At 46.4% G+C, this 14,515-nt stretch overlaps 1 protein-coding gene across 1 annotated transcript in view; it reads right to left on the bottom strand.

The window, feature by feature from the left end:
• Positions 1–14,177, bottom strand: part of RUBCNL (rubicon like autophagy enhancer) — a 37,938-nt gene extending 23,761 nt beyond the window's left edge. The window contains exons 1-2 of the mRNA XM_060128940.1: positions 14,070–14,177; positions 268–899 (exon numbers count right to left, since the gene is read on the bottom strand). Of these exons, the coding sequence (XP_059984923.1) occupies positions 268–805 (538 nt within the window). The 5' untranslated portion in view covers positions 806–899; positions 14,070–14,177. The remainder of the gene's footprint in view (positions 1–267; positions 900–14,069) is intronic.
• Positions 14,178–14,515: the final 338 nt, after the last annotated feature.

Here is a 14,515-nt window from a genome sequence, read left to right as displayed (position 1 = left end):
GCTCCAAGATGGCAGGTGACACTGATTATCAACTAAGTTGAGCTAAGATGACATTTCCCTGCAGTCTAAGGAGAAGGGGTATCCTTGACTCCGCCCATCGTGACCCATGGTGCTGGGCCAAAGACAGCATGAACTGAGCCCATGCCCTGGATCGTGGGCAAAGTGGAAACCCAGGAGCTTTTCCCTCGCGAGGAACACCTGGCCTCAGCCCCGGGCAGCGCTGGTGTGAGGACAGACAGGAAGGAGGGCAGTCCCCCCCACAGTTACCTGCATCAGTGGAAGCTGTCAGCTGGGAAGGCTTGAAAAAAGTATCGCCAGCCTCACGACACGGGGAGGCAGTCAAGTCAATCTTGGAGCTTGTGAACAGAGGCGTCCAAGGACAGCGTCCTGGGAGCACCGCCCGTTCTTCCTTTGAAGTAAGAGAGAAGTCACCGCCTTTTCCAGCTGAGCCCCGGGCAGAGGAGCTGCCCATGGAGTCCACAGTGCCCTTCGACAATGATGCCTCCGCCACGGAGTCCCCAAGAGATAACGGTGAAGGGCCCAAGGGAGAGGCAGCATCCCAGGCAACACGGCTCTCTCTGTTCCCCGCTGCTGGCGCCTGGGGGGGCGGGTCCTGCAGCTGTTGCCGCACACACTGGGGGTTAATCCACGCAGCTCTGTGCCTCGTAAACCTGATGTTTGATGCGCAAGAGAGGTGGTCCGTGTCCAGGAGGCTGGGCGAACCATCAATGTCGCCAGGGTCATTGCTGATTCCTTCCCAGGGGTCCACAGGAGAGTCCTGCCGGCCCGCAGACTGTGACACCATCTTCGAGGCTCAGGGCTGGTGTGAATTCCCTTGTGCTGTTGGATTAGGACCTTGAACTCACCACCTGGTCAGCTAGAGGGCTTGGGGAGCTTACCTGCAATGAGCAAGAATCATTCACGATAAACAAGGGCTCGATCATATTTTTAACTCCAAATTCTTTTAAGGAAGCAAAGAAACAAGAAATCAAGTTTCTACTTCGTCCTATACAACACAGTAAATTCCGCTTGGATTTAAAAGGAAAAAATTAATAAATGAATCAGCCACAAAACTAGAAGCAAACGTAAGGGATATGACATTGGGATAGGAAAGGGATTTCAAAGCATAAAAATATTATTTTTATACCAGGATAAAGTCGTATAAGGATACTGCTGATAAAAAAACAGGTAAAAATGTAAAACACCCATGCATTAAATGTCAACTCAAAATGGGAATGCCATCTGGAAGTAAAGACACATGTTCATAGTTTCTTATTTCTATTTAGTTTGTGTTTATATTTCAACAAAGTAGGCAAGTGGCATGTGAAACTGAGAACAACCAATAGCACCAAAAACTTCTGTTTTGTATAACTTTACATGAGCCTGTAATACTTACTTAGATTATAACAGCAATACGAATTTATGATTGGCTTATAACATCTAAAGACCACACTGCAAACCTAGACTCTGTCTTTAAAATGGTCCACTCACTTTTCAGCCCCGTCTTTAGCTTTAGTAAGTTAGGCAGCGATTACAATGTTGAGAGCCACACAGATGAGAAGCGCTCTCGTCACTAATTACAGGCCCAGCACATGTGTCTTCCTAACGCTCTCCCACTGTCCTTCACGTTGTAAAGCTCCAAACAGCCTTCAACAGCCAAAGCAAGGTTGGCAGGGGGAAGGTTTAGAGATGGAGGTGTCTACTTGGGCAGTGACCCTAAAGGAAGGGTGAAATCCATGGGCACATTGCAGTGAGCCTCCGACTTTGGTCCTCATAACGTTCCAGGGCTTTGGGCTTCCCTGGTGGCACAGTGGTTGAGAGTCCGCCTGCCGATGCAGAGGACACGGGTTCGTGCCCCGGTCTGGGAAGATCCCACATGCCGCGGAGCGGCTGGGCCCGTGAGCCATGACCGCTGAGCCTGCGCGTCCGGAGCCTGTGCTCCGCAGCGGGAGAGGTCGCAACAGTGAGAGGCCCGCATATCGCAAAAAAAAAAAAAAAAAAAAAAGTTCCAGGGCTTTAAACACCATCAGTATATATAGGCGGCTCCCACATGGATCTCTATTCCTGACCTCCCCTGAACTCTGGGCTAGCGTATCTTACTGCTTATTTGACGTTTGTCAAGAAGGCATCACAACCTGATATATTCAAAATAGACACTGATTCCCCCCCCCCAAATCTGCTCCTGCCTGGTTTTCCCCATCTCAGCAACCCCCTAGTTGCTGAAGCCCCGAATGTAGGAGTCAGTACTGACCCTACCTTCCCAGGCTCTCCATCTTTAACCTACCAGCAAGCTTATATCTACAGCCACCACCCTAGTGTAAGTCAGCATCTTCTCCCACTGGATCTCCCGCCATCTTCCCAATGGTCTCTGTGCTTCCACTCTCACCTATTTATAATCAAGTTATTCAGAGATATCTTTTATAAACCTAAATCATTCCCTTAATCGACCACCCCCATAGCTTCCCATCAAATCTGGAATAAAATCCAAAATCCTTACCTTGTCCTCCAGTCATGACATGATCCTGTCCTGCAGACCTCTCTCGCCTGTCCAACCTCCGGAAGTCCCAACCACGCAGCAAACTCTTGAGTCCCACACGCTCTTGCCCACTCTCTGGGCCCCGTTGTAATCTCTCTGCTTGGACGACTCTTCCCTCAAATGATCACACATCTGGCTCCTTCCTTTCTTATGCGTGCCTGGGTTTATGAATGACTTCCTCAAAGGAGTCTTTCCTAACTACCTCTCTTAACGTAGTTTCCTGGTTATGCCTTCTCACATCACTTTGCTTAATTTTCATCACAGTAGTTCTCACTTCCTGATACTTCCTGTCATCTCTGTCCAGCCCCCTGACTAGAAGCTCCGGGAGAGCAGGGGGCTTGTCTAAGAGTGGCAGATGGGGGCTCAATAAAAGTTACAGACTAAATGAATAAATCCAACAAAGTGGAAATAAAGTCACGGGTAGAGGAAAGACGTCTGTGGTCGATACAACTGCTCTATTATGGTAGCAGATTTACTCATCCAGGGATGGAAGTGAATCAATGTTTCCTAAAGATACAAAATTTTTCTCACCCAATGCTTACAAAGAGACCAAAAGAAGGTAATGTGGAAACTGGGTTTTCTTGATTTGTGGGTCCTCCATTGCAGGTCATAGTTTTTGGAGTGATGTAGGACATCTATGTATATCTATCATCCTCAGAACACGGCACAAGCTCCAACTCACCAGTCACAAAATATCACAGGATTTGGTGAGAACGGCCAGCGCTCACTACCTGAAGCGTTTCATCTTCCTTCTCCCGACCTCAAATCTCACTTTGTGCCCCAATTTCTCTTTGTCGCACATCTTTTCCTCTCCAGTAATTTCGAGTGTTATAATTACCAAAAACCCCACTCATGACTATGGTTTTATAAAATGCCAAAAACACAGAAGCCTGGAGTAAAAAGTGAAGCAATGTCACTGCACCAAGCCCCCACCAATCCTACTTCTTTCCCAGAAATAACATCGTCAACCATTTTATTCCATCCAGACCTTTTTCTATGCATTAACATACATATGTCAGATCAGAAGATATGTCTTATTTTCTTTTTTATATACACACGAGATCATACTAAACGCACTCTAAACATACCTTCTTTTTCTCTCATCAACATGTCTTGAGGGTATATATTCTTTTTTTAAATTATTTATGGCTGTGTTGGGTCTTCATTGCTGCGTGAGGGCTTTCTCTATTTGTAGCAAGCGGAGGCTACTCTTCGTTGCGGTGCGCGGGAGGTGGTTTCTCTTGTTGCGGAGCACGGGCTCTAGGCATGCAGGCTTCAGTAGTTGCAGCACACGGGCTCAGTAGTTGTGGCTCGTGAGCTCTAGAGTGCAGGCTCAGTAGTTGTGGCTCACGGGCTCTAGAGCACAGGCTCAGTAGTTGTGGCGCACAGGCTTAGTTGCTCTGCGGCATGTGGGATCTTCCCGGACCAGGGTTCGAACCCATGTCCCCTGCACTGCAGGCAGATTCTTAACCACTGCGCCACCAGGGAAGTCCCATTGAGGGTGTATATTCTTTACCTTAACTATTTTACCACTTTTTATGGTACAAATGTATCATAAGTTCTTAGCCAGACTCCTATTGATGAAACTTTTCAGTTTTTCACTATTATAAAATATACAGCAATGAACATCTTCAATCATGTTGCTTTTGATTGACTTTCTTTTACCAGATCTTTTCTTTCACTAGTGCCAATTTTAGTTCTGAGTCCATAGCCCATGATAATCTCACTATTTCCAAGAGAATGAAGCTATGTCAGTCATGTTTTATTCTCAATTTTCTGCACATCATATCTGGTTTTGTGTGTGAGAGATGATTACAGATATGAAATCATATGAAAAACACACAACCTCAAACAAATGGTAAGCAGTAGTGATACCTGTGTTTTTATAAACAGTTTAAAGTTAACAATTCAAGAGAATGATGTTATTTTTGAGCCTCCCAGATATGGAATCAACTGCACTGAGCAAAAACAGACTTCCTTATAAAAAGTAATTTTCATAAGCAGGTGCTTGTTCTACTTCCTTCTAGAAAGATGTTCTTGCTTCACACAAATAGCCGGCAGGTGCTGGTTTTGCCAGGTTATAGAATAAGAACATTGTAGAGCTGGAATAGGCCCACAGAAAGTCAAAGCCATATCTAAGGTCACAGCTGGGTAGTGGCAGAGAAAGGATGACAAGCCAGGTTGGACACTCATTAGGAAGCGTGCGTTTCTCTGACATGCAGACTGACACAGAGGAGAGAGCAATGACTGGAGATAAAGTCCAGACCCTGGAGATGAAAGATCATCTCCATTTCTTGATCTTTGGGGCAGCAGATAAATCAGGAGATACCAAGGTATTGTTGCTGGTTGTGTTGCTTATTGCCACATTGCTTCTAGTCTGTTATTCAATTAAACCAATATTCATTGAGCGTCTATTACATGACTGGCAGTGTTTTTGTTCTGGTAGCACTGGGGTAACAGTGGTGACTGAAATAAGTTTCCTGACCTCCAGTAGCTTACATTCTGGTGGAGGGGAGACAGGGACCAAACACATTCATAAATTTCAGGCACTGACTGACAGCAGGTAACATGGATCTAAGGAATGCTTGGCATCTTCTCAAAGTCCTTCCCGCTGTCACAAATGAGCTCCCTTGAATCAGAGATGCTGGGGCGCAAAGATAAAATCAATTTCCAAACACATTTCAAAGGAAGAGAAAGCCAGTTGCGAAGCTTACTGTCAGTTCTATTGAGAGATTCCTACTGAACGTAAACACAGATTACTAGTTAACACATGTGCAGCAGCGAAGGTCCTAGACAAAGGAAAGACTCCAGGACTCGACCCGCAACACCCCAAGTCATTCTGGAAGGTCCCTGAGCACTGGAGTCATTGGTCCCATTGAGAATGACTGCATGACTAGGGCCACTGCTGAGGTACAGGGGCCGCTGCAAAGATGCAACCTTTGCAAGAGGGGCGGATGACTCACCGTGAACCTCTATAGAGACCTGCAAGACAAAAGTCTTGCAGACCTTAAGCAGCCAGCATTTTGATGGTAGCGAGGAGACGGCTTTAGCTCCTAATACCCCTGAGAATCTTAAAGACACTCCAGGGCTAGGAGCAAGCATGTCAGGTTTAGGATTTAGGATTTTCTCTGCCTCCGCACTAGTACCTGAATACATAACTGGGAGCATCAAAGACTCATCTTAAATGTGACCTTCTCTGTGAGGCCTCCCTGGTCACCCTATAAATAATGGCAACTGCCCCTCCCCCATAGTTCCTCTCTCCCTTCGCAACTATCTTTCTCTCCTTACTCCTCAGCTCTACCCCTCATTTCATTTAACCTCAGTGACTAACACCCACTAGAATGTAAAATCTTTGAGGGCATTTTAAAAACTTTTAATTTTCTTCAATGATCTGTCCCTAGTATCTAGAACAGGGGCATATCATAGGTATTCAATAAATATATTGAGTATATGAATAAAAGAATGAACAAACTAACCAACAGTACCTAAGTATTGTTATATTGGTTATTTCTGTTGCCCAAGAAAGGAAGCCAAGAACAGACGTCACCCTGTAGAAGAAACTGGAGATCACGACCTAAAATACTTGCCAACCATTTCCTTAGAATAAAGGGTGCTAGAGAAATCACAAACGAGAGTTGAGGGTGAAAGGTCAAATTCATTTCTCTCAGTTTCATGGTGTCTTACTGAGCATATGCCAGGTGAGAGACAAAAGCAAGCAGAGAATGAAATGACCTTTAACCACAGCATGTGAGCTCTTTGGTTAACACGGTTCCCAGGACCTCTTCCCATCTTTCTGTATCTATTCCCTTCATGCTTTGACTTTAAGCAAAGGCTAATATCCCCCAAGGATGTCTACAGACTCAAGCGATCACAGATCACACAGAAACCTTTAAGATGCCCAATAATGCAACTCCATAGCTTCCCTGACAGTGGCCAGGAATCAGAGTAAACTGCAGTTTTGAAACAGCTGCACCTTCACTGCACATGTGCTGAACGCTGTGTTCTCATACGAAAAGCACCAGGAAGGAAACAGTGCCACACCACAATGGTGGCTGGTGGCATCACAGGACTCCTCTCCGTCCAGGTCAACCTTTGGCAATGACCCTTCATTTTGAAGGTCTGTTGTCAGAAGAACACAGAGGAAGGACAGAAAGCAGGGTGGGGTGGGAAGGGGAAGACCCAGCCAGGGAAAAGGTCAAGGAAACCCAGATATTTGCCTAAGAAAACTGCAGGCTTGCACAAGATGCACAGATGACTAACTTTCTGTGGTCACTGCATCTGTCATGCTTACCACTCTCGTTCTGCACAATGAAAATTTATGATATTTCGCGTGTTATTAGGCCAATTTGGGAACTGAAATGCAGACCTTTAGGGGACTTGCCCAAAGTCTCGCCATTAGTAATCAGCAGAAGTAGAATAAAAATAAAAGTCCAACACCTGATCCAAAGCTCCTTCCACTGGTATTTACATGTTCCCTTTGGGCTGAAATTAGCAGGATATTTTCAATTTCTTTAGCAAAGTAATTTTAAGAATTTCCCCATCAAAACTGTCACAAAGCATGGGATTAATAACCACACAGCTACATATATTTGATCCTATGCCTTTAGAACAGTTGTCCCAGAACTTTATATGACTTCCTGCTTGTAAAAAAAAAAAAAAACCTTTGCATTTACATCTCCAATATAGGACTATTTATTTATAAACCTTACATATACATAGATATTCTAATACATTGTATAATTATAAAGCATCATGGAAAAGATGCAAGAACATAGCATTTTGTTCTTGTTTTCCAATGAATCATCTTGTACCCTAAAGGTACATAACTTCCACTTTGGGGACCACTGCTCAAGTAATGCTTTACTCAAAAATCAATAACAGGGGCTTCCCTGGTGGCGCAGTGGTTAAGAATCCTTCCGCCAATGCAGGGGACACGCGGTCAAGCCGTGGTCCAGGAAGATCCCATGTGCCACTGAGCAACTGAGGCCATGCACCACAACTACTGAGCCTGTGCTCTAGAGTCCGCAAGCCACAACTACTGAGCCCGTGCACCACAACTACTGAAGCCCGCGCACCTAGAGCCCGTGCTCTGCAACAAGAGAAGCCACTGCATTGAGAAGTCCACGCACTGAAAACATCAATAACAAAAAGGCTTATACATGAATATAATTAGATAACTAAATAAGACTTAGAAAAATAGTAATACAAAAGTTTACCCGAAGTAAGGGTGGGTACCTGCCCTTGAAAGATAGCTAGATTCCCATATTTGGGCAAAATAAACTGGGGAGCTATATTATTGAAAGAAAACAGTCTGACAGTTCCTCAGATCGTTCAACATCCAGTTACCATTTGAAGAAGCAATTCCACTCCTGGCTATATACCCAAGAGAAATGAAAGTATATGTTACCACAAAAACTTCTACATGAATTTTAAAAATCGAGATGTAATTGACACACAGCCCTGTATAAGTTTAATGTTTACAGCATAATGATTTGATTTACATACACTGTGAAGCAATGATCACAGTATGTTTAGGGAACATCCATCCTCTCGTATAGGTACAAAATCAAAGAAATAGAGAAAAACGTTTTTTCTTCTAATGAGAACTCTTCGAATTTCCTCTCTTAACAATTTTCATATATAACATACAGACGTGTTAATTCTATTATAATCATGTTGTACATTACATCGCTAGCACTTATTTGTGTTATAGCTGGAAGTTTGTACCTTTTGACTAGCTTCATCCAATCCCCCTCCCCTCCCCCTCCAACCGCATCACTGGCAACCACAAGTCTGATCTCTTTCTCTATAAATTTGTTTGTTTTTGAAGTATAATTGACCTACAACACTATGTTAGTTCCCGTTACAAAACAGTGATTTGATGTTTCTATACCTACATGAATGTTAATGGCAGTATTATTCATAATAGCTAAAAAGTGGAAACAACCCAAATGTTCATCGATGGAAAAATGGATAAACAAAGTACACTACAGCCATATAATGTGGAATTATTCAGCCATCCTAAGAAGGGAAGTACTAATGCATGCTACAACATGGATGAGCCCTGAAAACATCCTACTAAGTGAAAGAAGCCAGTGACAAAAATATTTCTTATGTATTTATTTATTTATGAATGAATGAAATGTCCAGATAGGCAAATCCATAGGACAGAAAGCGGATTAGCAGTTGCTTTGGGGGATGGGAAGATAGGGGGTAACAGGTCAAAGGTATCTTTTTGAGGTTCTAAACGTTCTCAAACCAACCGTGGGAATCCTGGCACATACCTGTGAAGACACTAAAACCACTGGATTGTACACTTTAATTGGGTGAATTCTATGTTATGTCAATTCTATCTCAATCTCAATAATGCTGTTGAAAAAATGAAATGGGCCAAGTACGCATCTCCCTTCAAAAAGGTCTGAGAAGACTACAGAGCCCTGGTATTTCGTGTGCCACAGGGATCAAAGGAGCACAAGCTGTAAGTCAGGCTGAGAACAAAAGCACTGAAAGCTAAAAGGGGAAAAAGAGAGTAGATAAAGGGAGTATGGAATAAATGTGCCTACAGTAGGCAGGGAGAAGGGAGAGAGTAAGTAGAAGTGAAAATGCCATGACTGAACTATGTAGGAAAAAACCCAAGGGAGAGTAAGGACAATACCATCAGCATGATGGCTGAATAATGGGGAACCGATTGTCTACACTGAGGGCTCCAAGCGTCCACCCTTATCTTTACACAAGCTCTGCAGGGGAGGTTCTGCTGGTCCCAATTTAGAGACGGGAAAACAAAGTCAAAGAGATTAAGTATCACGGTCATGTTTGGTTAAGTGCCTATCTTTTAAGTTAAAAAAAAAACCTTCAACATGTGCTATATCTGTGTCCCTAAGTTACCTCTCTGACCCCCTTATTTACCTCTGTACCCCTACACCTCTATACCCCTCTGCAACCCTACACCACTATATCCTTTTACACCCCTACACCCTCCTACCCCCCCCGGTCTTACTTAAATTTACCTTTGGGTTGAGAATTTCCCTATCACCCTGTTAAAAACTGCATCCCTACAAGTATACCCTATCCCCATTTACTGCCATTTTTTTTTGCCACACTGCACAGCATGTGGGATCTTAGTTCCCTGACCAGGGATTGAACCCAGCTCCATGCAGAGGAAGCATGGAGCCTTAACCACTGGACCACCAGGGAAGTACCTGCCCTGTTTCTTTTTCCATAGCACTCATCATCATCAGTTCATTACTAACACTTAGATGGCATTTACTATGTGCCTGACACTGTTCTAGGCTTTCTATACACACACACACACACACACACACACACACACACACACACACACACACACACACACACACACACACACACACACCCTGATCCTCCTAACAACCTATGAGGTAGATATGACAACACTGTCTTTATTTTACAGATGAGAAATTGAGGCACGGTTAGTCAATGGAGCCAGTTTCCCAGCCAGGCAGTCTCGCTGCAAATCCACATTCTTACCTACAACAGCACAGGGGTGAAGGGAAGACCTTTAAATAGCACGGATCCAAACATCACTCCAGATCATCAAAATTCACCAGGCGCGGACCAGCTGCTGTGAGCCTGGCCACATCAGTAACACTGACACGGTTACCTCCCTCAGCCCAAATCTCCATCAAGACCACAGTCTAAATTAAGAGTGAGAACCTCCCCCCAAAAAGATCTTACATAGGTCACAGGACAGTTCAAATGATTTGACAACTGAACCGTACTGTTTAAAATACCCTTAATATAAGCATATACGGAAGTTCAAGTTTCCTCACCCACCAGATTTAAACTGGCTGTCCCAAAAGCTGTCTTCTAAGAACAATTTCCAAACAAAGAAAGAGAGGATAGGGAAGTAACTTACATATATTTTCAGGACTCGGTTGTTCTCTGACCCACTATAGCTTGTTGGAATAAAAGGTAGAATGTAAGGATTAAAAAACAAACAAACAAACAAACCCTCCACCCTCCAATTTTCATCACCTGAACGCAACCAGAGAAAAGCACGTGCTGGCTGTGATTACTGAATAGTGTTATTCAATGTTACTTGCCAGAAAAACTCTGAGGTCTAATCTGCATTTATCTCTTTTAATAAACGTAATGCTGAGGATCCAAGAACAGAACTCAAGAATTTTTTAAAACAAATTTCAAACATAATTGTTGGGTAAATCACATTGTGTGTAGTCTCCTCCAGCTTTTACTCATTTGCCACCTGCCAGCCTATTGTTAACCGATGACAAAAACACTTTGACTCTGAAACTTCCCTTTACATGCTGAGAAGTATTTCTTTCACACGCTCCATGTTCACGTGAGAAATAAAGCATTCGCTCAATATGGAATTATTATCACTATTTTGTGGATGAGAAAACCGAGGCTCAGAAAAAAGAAGTAAAGACCACACAGCAACTTGGCAGCAAGCTCAGGGTCCTGAATCCCTGCTCCAGAGCCCTTAGTCTCACTCCTGACCACCTGTATGTGTGGGAGAAAACCCAGCGCAGAAGTTAAGAAACAAACACAAGAGTACCAATCAAATGTAATTGTTATGCCAGTCTGAGAGAAATTCTCCACTACTAGCTGTGTGACCTTGGGCAAGGCATTCAACATCTCTGTGCTTCAGTTTCTTTACAGACTTTCGTGAGAACTAAATGGATTGTAACATGCATATCAGAGTCTGGCACACAATAGTCTATAAAAGTTAGCTTTATTATCACCCTTTGTGTTATTTTATAAAGTATTGGACAATCTAGTTTTTTTATAAACTTATTTATTCATTTATTTAATTTTTGGCTGCATTGGGTCTTCGCTGCTGCACGCGGGCTTTCTCTAGTTGCGGTGAGCGGGGGCTACTCTTTGTTGCGGGGCGCAGGCTCCTCATTGCGGTGGCTTCTCTTGTTGCGGAGCACAGGCTCTAGGCGTGTGGGCTTCAGTAGTTGTGGCACATGGGCTTCAGTAGTTGTGGCTCGCGGGCTCTAGAGCGCAGGCTCAGTAGTTGTGGCGCACGGGCTTAGTTGCTCCGCGGCATGTGGGATCCTCCCGGACCAGCGCTCGAACCCGTGTCCCCTGCATTGGCAGGAGGATTCTTAACCGCTGCGCCACCAGGGAAGCCCCTAGACAATCTAGTTTTATTTCCCAATCTCTTAAATGAGTCATCTTTCAACTCCTTTTAGTTAAAATGGAAAAGCCAGTCAGAGGTCGTTTGGTATCATGAAAAGATACAATATGACATACAGGCTCTAGCATTGCTCACTTTTATAGCCTCTGGAAGGGCTGGACACGCTTATCTCAAATGGACTGCTTAAATTTTAACAGTAACACAGCCAACCATGCGAATCTCTCCTTTCAGTATTAGTTATATGAATCTAAATTTGGTAATAAGAGAAACTCTTCTAACTTGTCCTTGCTAACATGTGCTATGATTTGTGTGGGAAACATTTCCGGAGCTCTTTACCTAGCTTCCTCTAAAATCATTCGAATTAAAATGCTTATTCTTGGATGTCTATCCTTGGCTCTGACAGAATTTTCCCCGCGTCAGAAAACAAGAACTCCAACTTCAGAAAGCCAACAATGTTTTCGGAGCTGAACCTGTTCTCCTGAAGAACACGTGCGATCAAATCTAACCCCCCAGCCGCTGCAACAAAGACTTTCAACTTCTGTGCACTCTCTGAGCACCTCCCCCGCTTTGTACCCGCCCTAAAGAAGCTGATGAACAAGACAAAGTTCCTTCCCTGATGTCACGCTGTGCTGGGCAGTTTCACGACGGCTGTGCCGTGAAGAGGAACTGCAACAAGAGATTGAGAAACAGACGCATCTCGCCCCTCTGACAGGTAACCAGGAAAAGGCCCGCACTGCCGCGAAGTTCCTGCCTTAACTCGGCTATGAGCAAGGTTCCGTCGGTGTCCAGGAAAAAGGTGTGGGCAGCAATGCTTAATTTGTACAAACCACACTTTATACTTTTCAAAATACCACCCTCCTTCCAATTCTCTTCCAAACCACCCAGTGAGGTGGGGCAGGAACCATCCCCACGCTTCTCATACTGAAGTTCAAAGAGGTTTCCTGACTTGCTGAGACCTCTGCTATTCGGCCTCAGGACAGGGTCTAAGAAACCCAAGTCTGCCGACCCTCAGTCCTTTGCACTTTGCCTGCACATCTTCAATTTAAAGATCCTTCCAAATTGCACTGGCATAACACAGGGCAGCTCTTGAATGTCCCCTTTCCTTTGAGTCTTCGTTCCCATTAAGGCTAAAGGACCCCTCTTCTGAAGGTGCTCTACCTTCTCCAAGCCGACAGCATCAATTTCGCAGGAGGTCGGTAGCAAACCTCCCGCGCGGCCACGGGCAGGCGGGGTGAGGGTGAAACGCAGCATCCGCTATCCCCGCTGCAATCTCAGCAGGTGGATGTCACACCTGGCGCCCGGACGAAACCTTGCGCGGCGCTTTCGCACTCTAACGTAGTTCAGTTAAGCAGCCAAAAGTTGCTTGCCACGAGGTTTGGGCGTGTTAGGCGGGTGCTCCTCCGCAGACCTTCGCCTGCTGTGTGGGCGCTTTTTGTGGAACCGGGAAAAGCCACCGAGTCCGAAGCCCAGCGTCCGGGACCACGCAGGGCGCAGGATTCGCGCTTACTGAGAGTCGCCCTGCGCAAAAGTGCCTGGTGATCCGGCTCCTGCGCCCCTCGGACCCAAGCCGAGCACAGGGTCGTCCCCACCCCCACCCCCTGCAAGGCAACTCCACAAAAATCCGCCACCCTTACCCAGATGCCCCCTCCTACCTTCTCCCGGGGGCGGGGCGGGGAGGGCGGGACTCGGCACTGCCCTGACCTACCTTGGGGTCCCCCGAGTCTCCGCTCTGTGCTCGCCTATCTGGCGTCCCTCCCCCTCTCCCCGCACCTCCCGCAGCTCTCGCGTCCCCGGCCCCGCCTGGCTCAACCAAGCGGCGGAAAACCATGTGGGCGCCGCGCGGCGTCTCGTCTCTGGCGCGGCTCCGAGCCGCGTTGCGCGGTCACTGCGCCCCCAAGCGGCCGAGAGAGGGAACGAGGAGGGGGAAGCGGCGCCCTGACGCCGCCACCCCCATCTCCCCGCGCCAACCAAAAAATCCGGGGCTCCGGCAGCAATCCGAGAAGCTCCCCAGGGAAGCGAAGCGCCACTCCCCGGCCTGCTGCTCGCGGGAGACGCCAAAGAGGCGAGCTGGAAGCCACTCGGGCCCCCTGCGCTCCCCCCGACACCGGGCCCTGGGTGATGCGGGCTGGGGACCGCCGGAGCAGCTGTGCCCCCTTCTCCCTCGGTTCCCTCCGGAAATCCCACCCTACCCCTCGCTGGGGGCCCAGATGGAACCGCGCTTTCAGGGGTCGAAACGAGATAATCACACACCTGGCGGACTTAGATGTCCAACCCCAAAGCTCAAAGCATTCGTCTTCAGCGTCAGTGCTATTGCCTGAAATGATCTTCCTTAGTAATTTGGATTCAAGTCTGCACTGCAATCAATGGGCCCAGCGGGGACCTGCAACTTACCCGGAGCGCGAGCCGCGTCTTTCTGACCTCAGCGGGCTGCTCCCCGCGGAACCCCACTCCGAGGACGCCACCGCCAGCATTCGTTCAACCTAATCGTCCTTGTCCGCCCGCAGCAAGGGTTTGGAAACCCATCACAGCTGTGCCGCGCAGAGCACGCAGATCGCAGTGGAGGCTGGCGAGAAGCAGCCAACCAATACAGAAAGTTTTCACAAATAGAAACATAAGCCCTGACAGTGCGGCTGAGTGCACGGCGTCCCTCGGCCCCTAGGGAGCTTCAGCGCGCTCCAGCAGCGCCCTAACGTCTCTAGGGGAAAGAATCTCCCAGTTACCTGCTCCGGTAACAACACGCAGATGAGCCAGTCCTGGCCCTTCTGCTCGGTAAAACCAAACCCGCACCGCAATCCTTTTGGTTCCCTGGCTTTGTCCTTTGTCACTTCCAGGAACAT

The sequence above is a fragment of the Lagenorhynchus albirostris genome, chromosome 18, assembly GCF_949774975.1.
Source record: "Lagenorhynchus albirostris chromosome 18, mLagAlb1.1, whole genome shotgun sequence".
Lineage (NCBI taxonomy): Eukaryota > Metazoa > Chordata > Mammalia > Artiodactyla > Delphinidae > Lagenorhynchus > Lagenorhynchus albirostris.
This window is presented reverse-complemented; position numbering and strand designations above follow the sequence as displayed.